At 34.0% G+C, this 19,679-nt stretch overlaps 5 protein-coding genes across 7 annotated transcripts in view; 3 read left to right on the top strand and 2 right to left on the bottom strand.

Moving 5' to 3' along the window:
* The first annotated feature begins 547 nt into the window (after positions 1-547).
* LOC128872111 (selenoprotein F) lies at positions 548-1,526 on the top strand. Its single transcript, XM_054114470.1, has 4 exons — positions 548-731; positions 858-976; positions 1,065-1,186; positions 1,268-1,526. The coding sequence occupies exons 1-4, from the start codon at positions 687-689 to the stop codon at positions 1,447-1,449; spliced, it is 468 nt and encodes a 155-aa protein (XP_053970445.1). The 5' UTR covers positions 548-686; the 3' UTR covers positions 1,450-1,526.
* A 479-nt stretch (positions 1,527-2,005) lies between these two features.
* On the bottom strand, positions 2,006-7,626 carry LOC128872101 (zinc finger protein on ecdysone puffs). Its single transcript, XM_054114451.1, has 10 exons — positions 7,481-7,626; positions 6,435-6,784; positions 6,209-6,352; positions 5,074-5,303; positions 4,185-4,482; positions 3,949-4,107; positions 3,626-3,866; positions 3,351-3,554; positions 3,087-3,268; positions 2,006-3,004 (listed from the first exon to the last, which is right to left on the bottom strand). The coding sequence occupies exons 2-10, from the start codon at positions 6,777-6,779 to the stop codon at positions 2,519-2,521; spliced, it is 2,289 nt and encodes a 762-aa protein (XP_053970426.1). The 5' UTR covers positions 6,780-6,784; positions 7,481-7,626; the 3' UTR covers positions 2,006-2,518.
* Positions 7,627-7,997: 371 nt separating this feature from the next.
* On the top strand, positions 7,998-11,463 carry LOC128872102 (protein arginine N-methyltransferase 5). The gene is made up of 12 exons (XM_054114452.1): positions 7,998-8,154; positions 8,308-8,419; positions 8,498-8,616; positions 8,677-8,900; positions 8,962-9,141; positions 9,229-9,438; positions 9,525-9,733; positions 9,804-9,926; positions 10,002-10,177; positions 10,253-10,456; positions 10,532-10,713; positions 10,793-11,463. The coding sequence occupies exons 2-12, from the start codon at positions 8,331-8,333 to the stop codon at positions 10,943-10,945; spliced, it is 1,869 nt and encodes a 622-aa protein (XP_053970427.1). The 5' UTR covers positions 7,998-8,154; positions 8,308-8,330; the 3' UTR covers positions 10,946-11,463.
* Positions 11,464-11,915: 452 nt separating this feature from the next.
* LOC128872110 (glycine cleavage system H protein, mitochondrial) lies at positions 11,916-16,276 on the top strand. The gene is made up of 3 exons (XM_054114469.1): positions 11,916-12,299; positions 12,388-12,531; positions 12,616-16,276. The coding sequence occupies exons 1-3, from the start codon at positions 12,155-12,157 to the stop codon at positions 12,843-12,845; spliced, it is 519 nt and encodes a 172-aa protein (XP_053970444.1). The 5' UTR covers positions 11,916-12,154; the 3' UTR covers positions 12,846-16,276.
* The window catches only part of LOC128872099 (nuclear hormone receptor FTZ-F1-like), a 46,541-nt gene continuing 42,109 nt past the window's right edge, over positions 15,248-19,679 (bottom strand). For all 3 annotated transcript variants that reach the window (XM_054114450.1, XM_054114449.1, XM_054114448.1), the window contains 3 exons: positions 16,713-16,971; positions 16,515-16,615; positions 15,248-16,421 (listed from right to left, as the gene is read on the bottom strand). In XM_054114450.1, coding sequence (XP_053970425.1) covers positions 16,275-16,421; positions 16,515-16,615; positions 16,713-16,971 — 507 coding nt within the window. In that variant the 3' untranslated portion in view covers positions 15,248-16,274. The remainder of the gene's footprint in view (positions 16,422-16,514; positions 16,616-16,712; positions 16,972-19,679) is intronic.

The following is a 19,679-nucleotide window of genomic DNA, read 5'->3' on the forward strand; positions in this document are numbered from 1 at the left end:
TTCTTTCCACATTCCTCTTTAATATCCCTTCATTTCTGTGACATTTCATGATACATTTCCCTATAATTTCCCCTCATTGCTGTCACATTTCCCTATAATTTCGCATCATATCTGTGATATTTACTGGTTTAACAATGTTGCAAATCGCTCCCCGTGGAATTCAACAATGTTGCAAATCGCTCCTCTCAGGAGTACAACAATGTTGCAAAAGTCGAGTCGAACTTCTGAGTTGCAACTTTGTTGAATTTTTAGCAGCGTAAAGTTGAACAATGTTGCAAATTGCCCCGCTCAAAATTGTGATGGGAAATGTCGGATTTTTACGACGAGGCCCTCTGTTAGAGATGCAACTTTGTTGAACTGTTGAGATGTGCGATTTACAGCATGAATGAAAATGTCATAGAATTGAAGGGCAAATTGAAAAGGAATGTATCAGAAAATTATGGAAAATTAATGGGAAATGAACCAGGAACATTTCCCATTAACAGGGGGTGACTAAGGACGCCACTATACGAACGTACTAGATACTCTACTGGCATAGCGTGGCGCTTCACGCGGAGAACAGTGGAATGGATTTATGGCAACCCTGGCAGTCAGTGACAGAATTTCCTGTGTTCGTCTGCTTTTTCTAAGAAATACTGTATTCGTTCGATATATTCAGCAGTACTTAATATTTTCGATATAACAGAATGGATTTCTTCACATTAGTACACTTATTTGCATTTATTTTAACGGTAAGTGATAGTGTTATCACTATGTAACTTATTGTGTATGTCCTCAAAATATAAGGCAATTTATTAAATTTATTATATGAAATGTTACATTAAACTAAATAACACATCAAACTCGCACGTTCTCAGGCGAATATTGTGATAGCAGAGTTTTCAGCCGATGACTGTAAAAGCTTGGGTTTTAATAAAGCTAATTTATTATGTTCTACATGCGAAGAATTTAATAAACCTAACTTAATAGAGATACGGCAAGTATAGATAAATATAGACAATGTACAGTATTATTAATTTTCTTAGATAGTAAAGATTATTTAATATGTTCCTTAATAATTACAGGGATAACTGTAAAGAATGCTGTTTAAAAGATGATGATTATGATGCATCTGGTTCAAAACGTTACCCATACGCTGTACTTGAAGTCTGCACATGTAAATTTGGAGCATATCCACAGATTCAAGGTACAGTGTAATTGATATATTATGTATAAATCAACCAAAAATAAAAGCATAGTGCTATGCATTAATTTGTTCTGTTTTCAGCTTTTATAAAAAGCGATCGACCAAGCAAGTATAAAAACTTACAGATAAAGTATGTTAGAGGCTTGGATCCTATAATTAAATTATTGGATGCGGACAATAAAGTTGAAGACATTTTAGACATACATAAATGGGATACAGATTCTGTTGATGAGTTTTTAGCAACTCATCTGTCTATGGATTAATATTAACTTGTGATAATTTATATTTTATTCTGTAATGTATCATAAGTGTAAATAAATGTTTTCTACATGACAAAATACTCTCCAATGCATTTTGTATATGATTTATTTGATACATCCTACAATACTAATACAGAGAATCCAATGTTGGAATGAAAAGTTCTTCAAATGATTTTAAAAAATACAATGTCATTCTTTTATTATTTGATTGTTACAAAAAACAATCACTGTTCTTCATGGTCTTTAGACATAAAAATTAATATAAAGATATAATGAACATTGCGCGTTATCAAGATATATTACATGACTGCTGTATCTTTATAATAGATGGAAATTTTTCTTTATGAAATAAAGTTTCCATATCGTGTAAAGCGATTGATAAATAACTTGCATTTTTCATATCAATATTTTAACACATTGTTTATCACGTAAAACATACATGATCTATAATAAAATCCTACCATATTATCATAACGAAAATAAATCATTATGGTATCTTGTATGTTTGTTATCACAAACTTCGATTATTTTATTACAATAATGCATAGACTGGATAAAATATGCATTAATATCTTAATTTTTATTGCAAGATACTTTAGATTTTTCATTAACACTTGCCTAATAAGAACGAACCTTAGAATAGTTTCATATTATGGTTATTATTTAAAAAACCATCGACACATTTCATTTACTTGAATATTAATAGGAATTCCTTATACAGAATAGTTACAAGATATACGAGTATAGCTTTTTATTTCGCTTCCTTGACTTCAAATCTATCGTTTAGTTCAAAAATTTGTATACACTACAAATCTGTATACGTTCGTTCTAAGTAATAAAACTCTTGAATAAGCTTGGATAATAAATAATTATTTCCTTCTTGTTTACGGTTGCATGTGAATTTTTGTTTCATGCATATAAAAAGGTAAGGTGAATAAGTCAAATTACGTCAACATAAATGACTCGTATAAATCAGTCAAATTAGTGATATCTAATAGTCATATAGCGGTAAGTATTAGTAATAATTCTATAATATACCCAAGCTTACTCCAATTTTGGAATAGAGATCACTTTATCGCCGAGCTCTTCGTGCTCGAGGAGTACCGCCACGACCACGAGCAAAACCTCGACCACGGGTTGGTTTCACTTGAGGACTTTGAGCTTTGTCTAATTTCGGTGTGGGTTTTTCAAGTTCAACGTGTTCTTTTTCGTCGCCATCATCAATTAAATTACCTATTTCCGCATCATTGTCATTATCAATGTCAGCCCACATTTTTTCAACTGGCGTTTTTTTTTCTTGAGTATTTGAGGCATTTTGCGAATCTTGTTCACCACTATCTTCAGTTTCATGATGCTCTTCTTCCTCGGATTCCGCGTCAGCTTCAAGTGGATCATATTTCTCATCCCCGTCAGCTTTCTTTTGTTCGTTTGCATCTTCATTACTATTTTCTTGTCCTTCTTTCATCTCCCCATTATCTTCTTCTTCGAAGTGAGCAACTTTGCGACGTTTCCAATTTCCTTCGTATTCCTTGTTATTTTCTGATGTATTTTCTTCACCCTATGAAAAGGAAAGATATCGAATAAATTATTGTTTTACAATTATATATAACGATAAACATTTTTCTTGCGATCGATTATACCTCAGTCTTTTCCGCCGGCTTTTCAGCATTTTCAGGAGTTGTAGTTAGAGCTTTTACTTCTTGCACAAAATTTCGGTAGTGCGTAATACTACGCAAATGAGCGTTCATATCATCAGCTAACAGCATGAATCTTCTACACTTTTCACAATAAAATCCTTGGACTTCTTTTACCAAAGATTTTCCTACAACGATACAAATAAATGAATTATATTTCGTCCAAAAAAATATCTGTAAACGGTGCAAACTTTTTTCCATTTTACATACCTATAGAAATTTGATTCTGTCGACAATATTTATAGGATGGTATCCTAAACTTTTTCTCGCTCAAGTTTTCTGTGATATCTGTAATATATTCTTGTTGTTCTCCTACTACAGCTTCTTCTTCTTTTTCGGCTTTAATATCAGTGCCGACATCTTTTTCTTCATCTTCAACGGTACGCACTTCAGCTTCTCCTTTCGCAAGTTTTTCTAGGAGAAAAATTAAAACTTAAGTAAAGGGGTAACTTTTTGAAAATTTGTTACTTTACTTTTATACACACCTTTCTTCTTATTTTTCCGTTGCTCTTCGCATTGCACAGCTTTCTTCATATGCGCAGGCGTCAGACAATGTTCATCGTATTCGATACGCGAAGGGAATTCCTTTAGGCAAGGGAAACATCTAGGGTGTAAAAATGTTTTTAGTTGCTGATGCTTTTCGCTCTTCCTATGCGTTGACAATGTTCCGTAGAAGTTCAAATCGCACATCGTACAGTATTCTCTTACGTTAAGATCCACGGAAACCTAGTAAAATTATGAATGTGTAAGATCTATTCGTCAAAAGACCGGATTAACCGAACACTCAATATTTGTGTCATATACTCACTTTCTTTCCACGACGTTTCGAATTAGTCAAACTCAGTTCACGTTGTTCTTCCGCTACTCTTAATTCATGCCTCATCAGGTCGACTTTCAATTTGTACGATTCATCTAATTTTTCCATCATTAACTGATGCGCTCGTCCTCGTAAATGATTCTCGAAGGACTACGATAGAAGAGAATATAATAATTAAGAGTTCGTTTTAACGTAAATTATATAACGAACTAGAAATAAAGACGTACATATCCATCCCACATATGTTTGTTACAAATGTGACAGAACATATGACTCATTGGGACATCTGCGTAACGACTCTCGGCATGCCTAGCTTCGGATTTCTTGCCACTCATCTTTGTATCCTTCTCGGTAGATCCAGCTCCTTCTTTTCCTGTCTCATCGGTACCAGATTTGTCTGCTTTTTGTTCGCTATCTTCTTGAGATTTCTCAGTTTCATCAGACTCATTAACTTGAACGTTCTCAGATTCCTTCTTCTCATCCTTCCAATCGCGCTTCTTGTCTTCGGATTCGTCGGTTTCCTCCCTAATATAGAAACAAATACATCACTTTTATTAAGAGTACAGATTTCATTTAACTTCACCATGTTCTTTTTTTTTTATTTTTCTCTTTTAAAGACAATTTAAATATTAGTATCTTTTAGTAAAGGCACATGTACATAAAATTTTCAATGTATCTAGAAAGAAATTGGGCATGAAATTTACTTCAAGTGAAGATAATTCACACTTCTAGCAGCTGAGCAAACAAATGCTCAATTTACCTATTGTCATGAACACATACATTGAATAATGTGTATCGAAAGAAGAGTATACGGGGCATATTTTATACGATTATGAAATAATAGTGTTATGAAACTGCAGCTAATCTAACTTAAATTTGAAATGTGAGTTGAGTTTCATCGACAATGAGGAGTGAAATAAACATACTATATAGATATATATGTGTATATATAAATATGTATGTAGTTTCTTAAATATCAGATAAGAGAAAGGGCACGATGCTGATTCTATAGCAATTATACTGTACATACGTAAGAAACACCGTACATACAAAGATAGGTGACAGAATGAGACTTACTGAAGTTTGAAGAACTATTCACAGTCACCAGGAGCTTACCTTTTTACAACAGGTGCTTCTGCTTTTTCATTATCAGAGGTCTTAACGTCCTGCTGTTCCTTTTTGGCAGTCTGATTTTGTTTAGAGGCAGGAATTGGTTTAGAAGATTTATCGTTGCGATGTTGTGTTTGGTTTCCATTCATACGCTGACTGCCAGACTGGGGTGCACGAGATTGTTGTGCGGATGGACCACGTCGCCCAGCAGGGCCATCACGGGCGCGATTGCCCATCTAGTCATGTAGGTCAAATGACCAAACCGTCATGAGAAGTATCCGATATAATTGTGATTCTTCTCGAATCGAACTTGGTTTCAGCAACCATTGGGATGTTTAAGGGAGAAAATATTCTAGTCGATTCGGAAGCAGGACGTACTCAGTGTTTCAATGAACACCGAAGGTCTGTATCTCCACGTTTTAGTGGAAGGGAAAAGGACAGTAGTAGTAGACAGTCGAAGATGCATACAATCGTCGCATCATCCACCTTTGTACAGGCAATGATCATGCTGATCGTAAGATATGATAGTTATAAAACACATATACTTTCCTTTGAACATAGTTCAATAAAAGCTCAATGAAAAATAATCAACAAGAAGAAGACGTTAATCAGTGAAAAATGCAGCTAGCAATCAATGTTTCTGAGTAACGTTCTTCCATAAATTTTAGCTGTAACGACGAATAGAAGACTTGGATGGAATATAAATGAACCAAGTCAGAGGGATAGCATAACTCCGTGTCTTTGCTGAAACGTACTGCAGAAAACCACAATTAACTTCCACCACTAAAAATGAGAAATTGCATTCTGAAATCAATACACGTCTTGTTACCGTGTTCTTTAATGAAATAACATTGCGACGGTAATTAATGCTCCTACGAAAATCATGTATGGCAAAACTAGTCCAACGATAAGAACTGCTTACATCTTAGTAATTTTGCAGTGTAGCCACGTAGTATCACATCCATTGACTGAAAGCCTCGTTAATGAATTCATCAATGAACATAAGAAGAAATTCAAATTTTCACATTATGGACTGGTGTTGTCGACGCAAAATAAGAAGTGTGGACTAAAGGTTGCCCTTTTACAATTTCCATTAGAGATGATGTTTGTATGTTAAGTGAATATCTTTATATATTCATACCTTGTTATACGGTTGAGGTCGTTGATTCTTCATAGTGTGCCTTACGGGACGATCGTTAAAACGCCCTGACTGAAAGTTTTGTTGATTCGAAAAATTTGGTCCTGGTCCAGAAAAATTATTGCCAAGACTGAGGAGCGATGGTACCTATTGAATATACGCAATTACATTAGTAACATTGAAACAACAATTATGGCAAGTGCCTCAACTTATAAGAAAAATTTTGTACCTGTGGCTGAACATCTTGTTGGCTGCGAAGCAAGTTCGTAAGAAGATTACTGGCTATTGCTAACTGTGCTTGTGGCGATGCTAAGGACAGATTATTATTCGGAGTCGGTAAAATTCCTCTGCCTGGCATCATTCCTCCTTCCCAAGGATTCATTCCGCCGCCGCCTCCGCCGCCGCCACCTCCTCCCATTCCGCCACCCATACCACCTCCACCACCCATGCCACCTCCGCCTCCACCCATGTTACCAAGTCTTCCTCCACCGCCGCCACCTCCAGCACCGCCTCCTCGATTGTTGAAATTCCTATTCCCGAAGGAATCTCGCTTTATTCCTCGATTGAAGGACATGGTATCTACAAAAAGGAATAACGTTAGAAGAAATTCTATATTTATTTATCTTTGAGAGAATTTCTAACATGGATTGAAAAAATACATAATAGTGCATTGTCGATATTACAATGGCCTCGAAGATGATGATTCCATTAAGGATTGCTCGAAATCCCACTGACTATTAAATTTACAATTTACTGTATACAAAGTAATCAAAGAAATTTTTAACAAGCCATTGTAATACCATCTTTATAATATTATTTATAACTATTGACGTTTAAATGTTATATTTTTGAATACATAATATGTTAAAAAATGCATTATCTCATTGTATGACCTTAGTGAGTCTCCACACTGTGCGTTTTTGATTTATAAATGGAGTATGGAAGGGCGTCTATTTCCGATATGAGACGCACGAGTGTTTCAATTTGAGCGGCTTAAGTTTCAGTTAAAAAAAAAAGAAAGAATACACAACCACGCGTATTACATACACGAATCAATTCGATGTGTAACAAAAGAAATAGCCAATCGTAATTCCTCCAATTGATGTTACCACAAACCAAACGACGCCATGCAATGTAACTAACTTTTCAATTTCAGCAACGCCTGCTATCGCGAAAATTATTCTTTGTATCGTAAGAAAATAACCTAACTAATATTTTGTAACAAGTAATACAAAATTTCTGTTATACTGAACGTAAAAGAAAGATGTTACTTACCGGAAAAGCAGCAAACTTGACCGCGCACAGAAAAATGAGACAAAACGGAATGCTCAAGAAAATGGAGTCACCAAGCCAAGCGTCATCAAGCGTCTATCATGAACATGATGGAACATGAACTAGAACGCGAAGGTAGTGTTCAAAATGGCAGACACCCAAGAAAATCCTCGCCTCTGATTGGTCGATTTCATTCGTCCAGTTCGATACATTTAAACGAAAAAATAGCACTAAACTTTATTTCTTCGTAAATAGTGAATACACTGCGAAGTTAGAAAAATAATTATTAATAATTAAAAAGAACAAAAAACATCAAGTAGCGTAGAAAGGAAATGTAGCACAAGTTGTATAAAAATGACACAATAGATTTCAACATGAGTTTCTATGTATTTAGAAATTGACAACATTTTTTATATTTTCTACTTAATTGTAATTAAATATTGATTAAATTAAATTTGATTTGAATTATTATTTAAATATTGGTTCTTATCGAATGTATGCGAATAATATAGTATAACACATTTCCAATACTTCTTGTAAGCATATGTAGTTAACGGTGCTGTTGCACGTGTAATTTGTAATCAGCGTCTAAGCCTATGCCATTTCTCTGGTTTGCAATAATAAAACACTGAAAGTGTCAGAGATTTACCGACAAATCATTAAATAATTTTATTCAGGTAATTCGTAGTTAAACACACCTTAAAAATGATCAAATGACACTTAACAAAGCTAAATAGACTATGTTCTTTGTACCGGTAATACCCGGTGTCGCGAAACAAAATAATGGCAAATGCTTTTAAATGCTTGTTTTATTCATTTGATACTTTTAGGAAACAACATTTCATGGTGAATAATGTCAAATAAGAGATCTGTATCCTGTGGTCTTGACTTTTGCGCTGTCCCGGATTTAAATAACTGCCTTTTTACAGCAACTTCGTCGAAGTAAGTTATGAAAAAGAACAAGTTTCTTTTATTTTTTAATTTACAAAAGAGGTAACTTATCGGTGAAAACGTTTGCAGATATGAATTCATATGCATTCCGCTCGTACATCCTTTATTTAAAAGAGAATTTATTTCTGGTGCTGCAAAAAGACGTTCTGGTCCATTTACCAGACCAGACTTAGTTTTGTGTAGTTCTGGTAAGTAAAGTAACAAATACGCATAGATTTGTAAGGAGGTAATCGCAATTGAATTTACAGATTGGAATAATTTAATTATTGGTAAACTATCACCACATATTAATGTTGATTCAAAGAATCCTATTGTAAAAAAAAATAGCGAAGAAACCCTACTTCAAGAATTATCTTTGGCGAGCCATTTGGGTCTTGTTGGAGTTACTTTTAAGTTGACGAAAGGGATAGAGCACAACGCAAATCTTGCTAGAATTATCTGTGATAAAATGTCAAGCACATGTAGCTTACAGGTATATTCACCATTAAATAATAAATTATGAATTTATAATATATAGGTCAATTTCATTGTAGGTTTGGATACAAGTACCTATGGAAAATCCGGTTATACAAACTTATTCTTACAGAGAACAAGAACATGGTTTGGCAGAAAGTCCATGGGAATGGTGGAATGCCTTCAGAGTAATATGCGATTACGATAGAAAGCTAGGCATTGTATTGCTTGTAAGCCATGATCTTCCTGAACAAGAAGAGGTACTTTAAAAGACTTTTATAAAAACTACGTACATACTATTGTAAATATAGAAAAATCAGATATAAAAAAGTTAATTTGATGGTAAGATTGATAGGTGGCTAGGAGAACCGGTTAGGTGTTTGATTATTCCTACAACACTATTTATTTCGAATAAAAAGGGATACCCAGTCTTAAGTAAAGCACATCAAACATTAGTGAAAAAGTTTGCTGTATTAGAAGTACAATTTATACTCACAGGAGCAAATCGGCATCAAAATATCAGTTATTATCATAACTATCTGGAGTACTTATGGAAGGTAAAATAAAAATTCTAGTTTTAAATGTTTATGTCATAAAAATTCATTAAAAAGTGACTGTATTTAATCTTTGTAATTTTACCTAGGGATGTCAAACAAGCGGGCCAGTCGAACGATTTGCTCGCGGTTACGAAGATTATTTACAATGTCCTCTGCAACCGCTTATGGACAATCTCGAATCTCAAACGTACGAAGTGTTTGAGAAAGATCCTGTTAAATATACACAGTATCAAACGGCCATTCATGAAGCAATTCTTGGAATTAAGTCTAAAACAACAGATAAAAATAGAAAAATGTAATGTATGATACAACAGTAATTTAATTACAAAAATATGTATGGAAATAAAATGCGTCCTTACTTATAGAGTGATAATGGTAGTTGGTGCTGGAAGAGGCCCGCTTGTACATGCCTCCTTAAATGCAGCAGAAATGGCTGATCAACAAATCAAAGTATATGCCGTAGAAAAGAATCCTAACGCAGTATTAACGTAAGTTTTTACTTGTTTCGAGTTATTTGTATTTAACACTTACAGATATATTTGTATAAATTGTTACATGTACAGTTTACAGGCACTTGAAAGGGATATGTGGGAAGACAGAGTAACAGTAGTATCGTGCGATATGAGAGAATGGTGTGCTCCCGAAAAAGCTGATATTCTAGTATCCGAGTTGCTTGGCTCTTTCGGCGACAACGAACTCTCTCCAGAATGTTTGGATGGAGTTCAAAGATTTTTAAAAGGTATGGTATATACAAAAAAATATTGTTATTCGAATATAATAATTGTTACTTTTATTAATTGTTCGATCATGTTAGACGACGGGATAAGTATACCATGCTCGTACACGTCGTACATTGCTCCTGTACAGTCTTCAAAATTGTACAATGAAGTAAGACTGTGTAAAGATAAAGAAAAACACTGGTTGGCTCATTTTGAAACTTCTTATGTCGTTCATCTTCAAAACAAATACGACATAGCAAAACCGCAGCCATTGTTTACATTCAACCATCCAAACAGAGGTTAATAAATTGACTATATCTACTCCCTTACTACTGTACTAATGCCGATTTTCAACATTTTCGTTATCGTTTCAGAGTGTATCATTGATAATTCAAGATACGAAACAAAAAAATTCGCGGTACAGCAAAATTGTGTGCTACATGGATTTTCTGGATACTTTGATACAGTTTTATACAAAAATGTTACACTGAGCATAGAACCCAGTACACGTAGTCCCGGAATGTTCAGTTGGTTTCCTATCTTTTTTCCAATTAAGGTAGGGAGAAATATAAAATGTTTAGGAAGTTAATATAATTTATAATTATTTTGAAATCTAATACGATTTGTAATGGTAGGAACCGGTACAGCTAAAAGCAGGGGACGAAGTAGTTGTTCATTTTTGGCGCCAATGTAGTTCTAAGAACGTCTGGTATGAGTGGTGTATCAGCAAACCTATTGCAGGACCAGTTCATAATCCTAATGGTCGTTCTTACACTATAGGTTTATAATTTAGTACCTTCGTAATTTGGTTATCTGATATTAAAAGAATACTTTCGTAATAAAACTATGATGAATTTTTTGTTAAAAGTTCCTTACAAGAGTAAAACTTAACATCAAATGTCGTTATAAATTGATCAAGAAAGATATAACAGGAGTATAGATCAATAAATGTTCTTAGAATAGAGTGTCACGTTTTTCTTCGCGGATTATCCACATTGAACTCGGAGGTCACTGATATCGTACAACTCCGATAACATAAATTACAAGTTATCTCATGAGTGTGGTTTTTAACCTTTTAACCTCACGTGATCGTACTCGGGACTTCAATAACATTTCGTATGTTTTGAAACTGTTAAAAATCTGCGATTTCCTAAACCACGAACAAAGGATCCCATCTGTATTGAAACATAAGGGTTAAGATTTTGGTAACTGCAGAAAGCATACACCAAATGTGTATTTATTTGGATTTTATATATTTTCTGTTCAAATTTACTTCAATCTTTCCAAATAAAGTTCTTTTTATATACTGAAACATCTTATTGCTTATTCCCATTTCCCAAATAATTTATACCAATTGTACATTCATCACATCCTTGCAAGTATTACAATAATGTAAACTGCATCATGATTATCCATGTGCATATGTTCAAGTATGCGTTTCCATTACATTATTGCAATATATAAAATACTATTAATAATTCTCGTAAATAATTTAATATGAAGCTATTCATTGAGGTAGAAAAATAGATACATAAGTTCATTAAAATATCACAGCCGTTTTCGATTTACATCGTAACAAACAAAGATTCTAAAAATACATTTTCGGACTTTGATACCGTTGCACAAGCTCAAAAATATCAGAAATTTTTCGGAAAAATCTTGTTGATTATTTATATACATACGTAGACACAGATTCTACAATTGAAAAGACAATTCTGAGATTAGCATTTCTTAAGCGACATCATATTTGTTCCGTGTTCGCTGAAATTACACCGTGATGAAATATGCTCCACGAGATAAGAGCGGATGATAATGCAACGAGCAAATGCTGCTTTATAGAAATCTTTTAATCATTCATTCGAATCGCGCCTTTTCATTCGCTTGGCAGCACCACGGAAAATTTACGAACTCTGCCAAGGACAATACATTGCAGACGATACGGATACAGTGAGGTTAAGTCTATTTTTATCGTCTGCACGTGCGAAGTGAAACTTAGAATGGCAAAACTAATCACGCAAATGGCAAAATACACCACGAGAACATTTTCCTATATTGGTAAAGATAGTTTACTTACTTCTCCTGTCTCGAAAGTAGCATTAAGGGTCTCACGCTCCATCGCCACGACTCGATGCCTCAACGCCGGTAAGTTTGAAAAATTATTGCTCCTATAATGTTTAAAACAAAAATTGTTAGTAGATGTAATAGACTCATATATATTTTCACTTTCTAGAAAGATTATATACAGAGAAGCATGAATGGATAACAATTGATGGCAATGTGGGCATAGTTGGAATATCCAACTATGCACAGGAATCGCTGGGTGACGTTGTTTACGCACAGCTTCCAGATGTTGGATCTGTAATAGAAAAAGAAGGTTAGTATATATTCCTATACGTATCTGTTAATACAGGAAACTTACTATTAATACCTTCAATTTGATGGAAATTATTCTTCACAGCTGAATGTGGAGCATTGGAATCGGTGAAGGCTGCTTCTGAATTGTATAGCCCTGTCAGTGGAAAGATTATAGACAAAAATGAAGCGGTTGAAAAAACACCTGGTTTAGTAAATTCGTCTTGTTATGAAAAAGGATGGTTGTTTAAAGTAGAATTAAGTAATGTGGATGAAATCAAGAATCTAATGGACGAAAATGCATATAACTTATACTTAAAGTCTGATCCACACTAAGCATGTTACATTTTCAACATATGCGAAGTTACGATTTAGTCGTAGTTTAATTTTTATCTATCTCTTAGCCAGCTATTTGTACAAAAAAAAATATATGTCAAAGTTCTTATTTATTGTAAAGCATAAAATGACAAACATGTTTGATTATGTGTTAATGGTCAATGTTTTATGAAGTGAACCGATTGAACAAAATGAGTTTAAGTTATAGTAGCATAATATAATGTAAGTATATATCATATCTTTGCAAGTACAAAAAGTATTTTGTTTGTAAATTATGCAGAGGCACAATTGTTTGTGTAACATTAAGCAACATGCTTAATGTAGTACATGAGGTGTACACGCAAACATCGTGAATCAAGAATATGAAGCTGAGTGCAGTAGTTAGCTGATGTCTTTATTAACCACTGTGCATTTTCTTATCTTGTTATCATATTTGTACAAAGCAAACAAATGTTTTAATATACATGTTATTCGGTATACGAATGACACCATTGTTGTTACAAATTATAGTAAACTTTGTGTTGTACATAAACGCATTTAAATTATAATAACTTGTGTATATAAAGAAACGATTGAATGTTTTGAAATACTATTTGTAAATTTCGGAAAATTGTCTGTTTAATAATTTACGTAGTACCATCCTGTACCTTCCTTTCGAAATCTATCGTACGTCTCACGGACATCGTACATATTTTACAATAATACCAAAGACAGGAGTGCAATAAGGGAAATATTATTGTTTAAAAGGAGTTCAATCAGTATAATATATAAAAAATAGCACTGTCAACCCTAAAAAGGAACAGTTATTAGTTAATAATAAAGATATATTTACAATCAATTATTTTTTTCTACATAATTTACAATTGCCAACTCCTAATGGCAGTGTTAACAACGCATAATAGTTCTTCTTTTAATGTTAATTCCAATTATTTATTGGAGCAAAAAATCACATCGATATTAAATTAGATTATTTGCCAATTATAATTGGTAACTGTACATATTTAACACAATGCTTATTACACCAGTATTATCGTACTTTCTAGTTACAATTATCAATAAACATGTTGTAACAGAATCGAGCGGACGATTAAATAGGATGGACACATACAAAGATCATTGATTTAGGGATATATTTAAAAGAGACAATTTTCGTTTTTGAGTCAATTGTGTTTGTGATTTTTATAAGTTGTTCCAAAATTATCAGACCGACACGTTCTACAAAGAGTCTCCGAGGATAAATGAAATTACAATAAATAAAATATTACGGTTTTAACTTGTTTTTACCCAAACAGCAACATGGGATTAAGTGTAGTTTCAAAGCTTCGTTGGTAATCGTTAAAATTTCGACTCAGATATATTATACATATCATGTACACGTATAATCTAATTTGGAATAAACATAGTAATAACTAAGATAGTAACATGGAAATATAACAGGTTCAATACTTGAATGGAACTTTACATTCTGTCGTTACGCATATTACAGAAGTCGTAGACTTCAAGTCTACATAGGTAACATTCATACATTCCATTTAATTTGCTATCTGGGTGTCTATTCTGAGGTATGTGGTTTACTAAAAATGTAAAAATGTAAGACTTAATACAGTTACAAAGAGGTAGACATTCATATGCGAGTTAAATAAAAGTAATCCGTTTTGAAAGTATTTAAAAGAACTAGAAAGCCAATAATAATGCAAACTGTTTTCCGATCGATCGATTAAAAAGAACCAGGCGATTTGAAAATTTGGGAACACGTTAATACATTTTGCATCTATATCGAAGATTTCAAAAATTTGACCGTGGACACAAATCTTTACTCACACGATAAGTACATGCATGCTTTCGAAAATATATACGTATATATATTCTTTCATGGTAGTAATACTCGCAGCTACTCCTCCTGGTTTGATTCAACACTCGATTCTTAATCTAATGTGGCATCGAGTTTGTTTTTTTTTTTTTATTTTTACATACATCAACAAATTGTTTACATCTATATTTAATATCTTATTACGAAGTCGGTGGAAAAGTGAAAGTAGTAAAATAGCATTTTTTCCAGGTACTTCTTTGATAGAGGATATAAACAGTAGGAGTTGCAAAGGGTGGTACTACCAGCCTACCAGTACGAGCAAAGATTTCTGTTCTTATTACCACACTTGAGCCTCGAATCTAGCACGTGTAATTACCGATGGCTTAGATACCACAGGCGTCGAAAAGACAACCTTCACAGCACTGAAAAGTTTCTGACTATTGACTAAACAATAATAATCTATTAGTGAAAAATTACTACGTTCGATCGCTATCTTAACATTCAGTAAATATTTATCTATTTAACAACTGCGATAAGACAATATTGATCTTATATACTTAGTAATAATTGCTAGATAATGTAGGACCACATAAACCTTGCTCCAATGATTCTTTTATTTCTTAAACAGAATCTTTATTATAATACAATATACAATAATAAAATATCGCATTTTGTGGTTATTTTTTTCCGCCACCTATTTGAAAAATAATAAAGAGAAAAATACATGAATAAGATTCTAAAATTAGTGAAGACATTAAGTAGCTAATGATTTTTTCTCGGTAAGCAACAGAAATATATTTATTTTATTAAACTATACACAAAATATTATAATTACATATTTAACATGATTCATACTTTACAACATAATTGGAATGTGTTAACTAGTATTTACAATATAGTAGCCCTGCTGTGTGCAAGTGTGACAAAATGCAGATTTTTTATAGGAAGTTCTAAGGATGCCCAGGTGGCCGTGCGACATATATGTATATATGTATATATAAGTATATCACATGAAATTTTACTGTCGTTCAAGTATGCCCATTGAATCCCTTGCAGAAGCATGATTGACTGGAGAGTCGGCAATCTTTTTTTTTCGTTCGTTACTATTAGGATATCTTTTTGTTCAAAATGAGAGCAAGGCTTCAGTGGTATGCTTAAAAATAATCGCTTCTAGTATTAGAAAAATAGCTTTACTTATTTAGACAAAAGTTGCCTGCCCTTTGACCAATATTTTGTTAACCACCCTTTGTACTGTTTTCAAGGCATCTTGCTTACTGTTTCCCTGCGCTTGTACCCACCAACAGGGGTAGTAATTCTCCATGGATACATCTCTAAAACTTCAACATCAAATATAGAAAATATATGTCATTATGTTTATATATTTAGATACACGTTATAATACATATATTATGTATATATGTAAAGTATGTACGTCTATACTTGATTTGTTTGCATAGGTATTTTTTGAACCAGGGCCCCTTAACTTGGTCCAATACCTAAGCAGCGTTAGCTCTTAGTAGGTACTTGAGGTCCACTTTGACGGTAAGGGGCTCTATCGTGATTTTTGAGATATAGCAACAGACTAACTCATGGCAAAGATGCCAAACGAATTTATCGTTTCATTTTCTCTTAGCATGAAGCATTTCCATAAGAAGAGTTTGAGTTGGTGCTCCGCCGCTACAATGCTTCTGATAAAGGTGATCTTCACCCCTGTTCGCTACCGCATGGATTTCTGGTAATACTGCTAGCAGCTTGTTAAATTTATCCTGTTTAAACAGATTCAAATTGCTCGTATCAAAGTCCACCAAAAAATCAATCAGAACGAAATATATGTACATCGATGCGTGAAACAAACGTACCGTTACAGATGGATAACATGTCAACGTATAATCCAGGAGAGCTTGTAACACTTGTTCGTGACCTTCTTGTACATGTTTCTTGTTAACTAATCCCCGAACGTCTATATATTTGAATAGAAAAAAATTATTTTTAAGAATCTCGTTGAACCATTAAGCATAGTAATCGTATTTAAGAAATGTCTAAGGAAGTAGACTCACCATGATTGAGCAGCATCAGGAATTTCATGCATATGTAGTCCGAAAGGTCAAATTTGAGTTCCTGAAGTTTAGATGACAATTCATTGAAGATTTCTGCCAGGGAAGGAACTCCAAGTAGGCCGAGACAAAGGAGATCAAACTTTTGGCCATTATGAAGCGTAGTCTCGTCGGGTAGATTATTATGTAACCTTTGATGAAGATGGTCAAGCACCAACATATCCGACCAGGAGTGCTGTAGTAACTTCATTTGGTCGTCAACCTATAGAATAATATAATTTATTATAAAATATATATACAATGTATCGTACAACTGTACTATAGTTTCAGTATTGCGCACAAAATTAATTAGACTAGAGTTACATCCTCAAACAGTTCAAATTCTTAAATACATTTCGATCGACGATTAAAAGAAACAGTAAAAACAATAAAAATTCCTAATGAAAAATCTATTCATTTGCAGACAAAAATTCGTACATCACGTTTTATGAAATGCAGCTTTAAGGAGTGGCAAAATAATCGTGCCGTGGTATTCCATATTGTTCGAAAAATACGAAAGCATAGTCTCGAAACTATTTCAAAATTTTGTACGCGTTAAGAGACAAAAAATTAACAATACAAAGTAAAGAATCGATCAAGTAGACGGTTTATAATTAACATGGGCCTGCTTTAGGGCAACCGCCATAACCCAGAAACGTATCTTGTTATGACCTAGATATGAGGCGATGCTTGAAATCATTCAGTGATTGTGCAATGCTGTTGGTTACCTCACATCCCCGCTCGTACCACCAACAGGCCAGCGACGAGTTATTTATCGGTAAGAACTAACTTCTCTCGAAAAGATTCTTAAACAACGATTAAAAATCGTTACATTTTTATAACATCGCACGTACTCTGTCTTCTGTTAACAGTGATTCTGACATACAAAGAAAAAAAAAAAAAAAAAGAAAAATCGCTATTCAGCTGACGAAAACGCACCGTGGCTAACGAAAAAGAAAAATCTTTGTACGTTAATCGATGGATCTACTGAAACGGTAACATCGCTGTTACAACTACCTACATCGGTGACGTTTAATAAACGGATTCATGCGACACGTTATATAGGGTGTGCCCTGTAACATGTGGGACCCACTTCACTAGTGGATCGAGGACACAAAAGCAACGAAAAATGTTCATACGAATATACGCTCTATTTGACCTTCTTTTCGAGATATCTTTAAACTCTGAAAATACCCATTTTTATACTTGGAAAATTTTTAATGGTAAGCCGAACTACAAGCTACCGAACCTGTAGCTCCTCGTTTTTCACTTTCCACTTTCAGGGAGATTAACAGGTCAATATTATGCGAATTATTGGGAAAAGTTTTGAGCGATATTTTAACAGTTGAAGATAGGCGGCGGTGAATATTAAATCCGTCGGATTTCGTTCTTTCGAGCCAATTAAAAACATTTGTTTATTCAACATGCATCGCCAGTGTCGAAATACTTTGGCAACGTATAGGAGAAGGCTGCTAATGAATCCGACGAAATACCTGGAATATTTGAAAGATTGCGTAATTCTATGACAGACTATCAGCAGCGGCGTTGGGCAAATCGTAATTCATGATTATGATTTACTGAATAATTTGTCATCGGGATTAATGAATAATCAGGCACCGATTAGCTCTGGAAGATTATAAATTACTGATTTATGATTGCAGATTACAAATGTAGTTGTTAACCTTTTCACTGCTGAATTAATTAGCACGAGAAACAGCCTCTGTGCTGGATTCATTTCACTGTTAATTTTTAAATAATTACATGTAGAAATGTATGTAGAAATGTATGTAGAAACGAAGGAGCGGGACGTTTTACATAATTGTCCACGGAATTCGAACAAATTCTTTGATTCAAGCGTTTCGAATAATATGGTTGCTGCTAGGGTTCGGACCGTTCGATTATTTTATTATTTGAATACGACCGGAAAGTTAATCGGGCAATTGTAAATAACGATTACAAAACTAGTAAAATAAACACAAAGTAACCAGTGTGCAACTCCGGTCTGCGGCGACAACACTTCCTGCGAAGGTAAGCAATTGCACATGACCGGAGTACAAAAATGGCTATATCTCGTGAACAAGGTCAAATAGGGCACACGTTCGCACGAACTATTTTCAATGTTTTTGTGTCCTCGATCCACCGTCGAAAGGAGGGTCCCACATGCAGTGGCGGATCTAGTAATTAATTTAAGGGGCCCTTTCCAAAAATATTTTGGGAAAGATAAATACCATTAACACTGGCAGACTAATACTCTTGAAAATTTCTACTGCGATTTCATTTTGTTTACAGACTTTTGGAAACTGCGTAATGAAATATTTATTTTGGTATTTAGTTCTGTAACTTCATCAAAATTCAAGTATTTCATTTAAATTCATTTCCTATGATACTTAACTTTCAGAATTAATAGTTTTCGTTTTTCAATGAAAACCACTGTCACCCATATATGGGCGACGTGGCGATCAACGTGTCAAGAGACTGCATCTTCCTGGTGATCTCTACAGGATAAAAGTATCACATTGCGATAGCGAATTTTCAGAGGTATGCAAATGAAGAAAAGTTAGTCTAGACAGTCTCACGAGGGGGACATACAAGTCTGAACAAATAATTTGTGAGATTATCAAACTACCTATTGATACAAAATTCAGCCTCTTGGATTCAAGGTCCAGCGAATGCACCTGTGTCATCGACGATAAGTTTGTAGGTATAAAGTTGGAAGAAGAGTAAGAGGCAATCTTGCACGAAGCACAGAATTTTGTCAAGAAGAGATGTTCCTTCTATGCTTTCGAATAAGAAGACTGAACAGATAATTTTGTGAGATTATCAAACTACCTATTGATACAAAATTCAGCCTCTTCGATTCAAGGTCCAGCGAATGCACCTGTGCCATCGACGATAAGTTTGTAGGTATAAAGTTGGAGGAAAAGTAAGAGG

The sequence above is a fragment of the Hylaeus volcanicus genome, chromosome 2, assembly GCF_026283585.1.
Source record: "Hylaeus volcanicus isolate JK05 chromosome 2, UHH_iyHylVolc1.0_haploid, whole genome shotgun sequence".
Lineage (NCBI taxonomy): Eukaryota > Metazoa > Arthropoda > Insecta > Hymenoptera > Colletidae > Hylaeus > Hylaeus volcanicus.

Coding starts and splice junctions, on each gene's coding strand:
- LOC128872111 (XM_054114470.1), top strand. CDS start 687: ATGGATTTCTTCACATTAGTACACTTATTTGCATTTATTTTAACG. Junction 977..1,064: donor CCTAACTTAATAGAGATACG/GCAAGTATAGAT, acceptor TAATAATTACAG/GGATAACTGTAAAGAATGCT. Junction 1,187..1,267: donor AGCATATCCACAGATTCAAG/GTACAGTGTAAT, acceptor TTCTGTTTTCAG/CTTTTATAAAAAGCGATCGA.
- LOC128872102 (XM_054114452.1), top strand. CDS start 8,331: ATGTCAAATAAGAGATCTGTATCCTGTGGTCTTGACTTTTGCGCTGTC. Junction 9,734..9,803: donor ACAGATAAAAATAGAAAAAT/GTAATGTATGAT, acceptor CCTTACTTATAG/AGTGATAATGGTAGTTGGTG. Junction 10,178..10,252: donor AGTTCAAAGATTTTTAAAAG/GTATGGTATATA, acceptor CGATCATGTTAG/ACGACGGGATAAGTATACCA.
- LOC128872110 (XM_054114469.1), top strand. CDS start 12,155: ATGGCAAAACTAATCACGCAAATGGCAAAATACACCACGAGAACATTT. Junction 12,300..12,387: donor GACTCGATGCCTCAACGCCG/GTAAGTTTGAAA, acceptor TTCACTTTCTAG/AAAGATTATATACAGAGAAG. Junction 12,532..12,615: donor ATCTGTAATAGAAAAAGAAG/GTTAGTATATAT, acceptor TATTCTTCACAG/CTGAATGTGGAGCATTGGAA.
- LOC128872101 (XM_054114451.1), bottom strand. CDS start 6,779: ATGTCCTTCAATCGAGGAATAAAGCGAGATTCCTTCGGGAATAGGAAT. Junction 6,353..6,434: donor AACAAGATGTTCAGCCACAG/GTACAAAATTTT, acceptor TATATTCAATAG/GTACCATCGCTCCTCAGTCT. Junction 3,867..3,948: donor CGAAACGTCGTGGAAAGAAA/GTGAGTATATGA, acceptor TAATTTTACTAG/GTTTCCGTGGATCTTAACGT.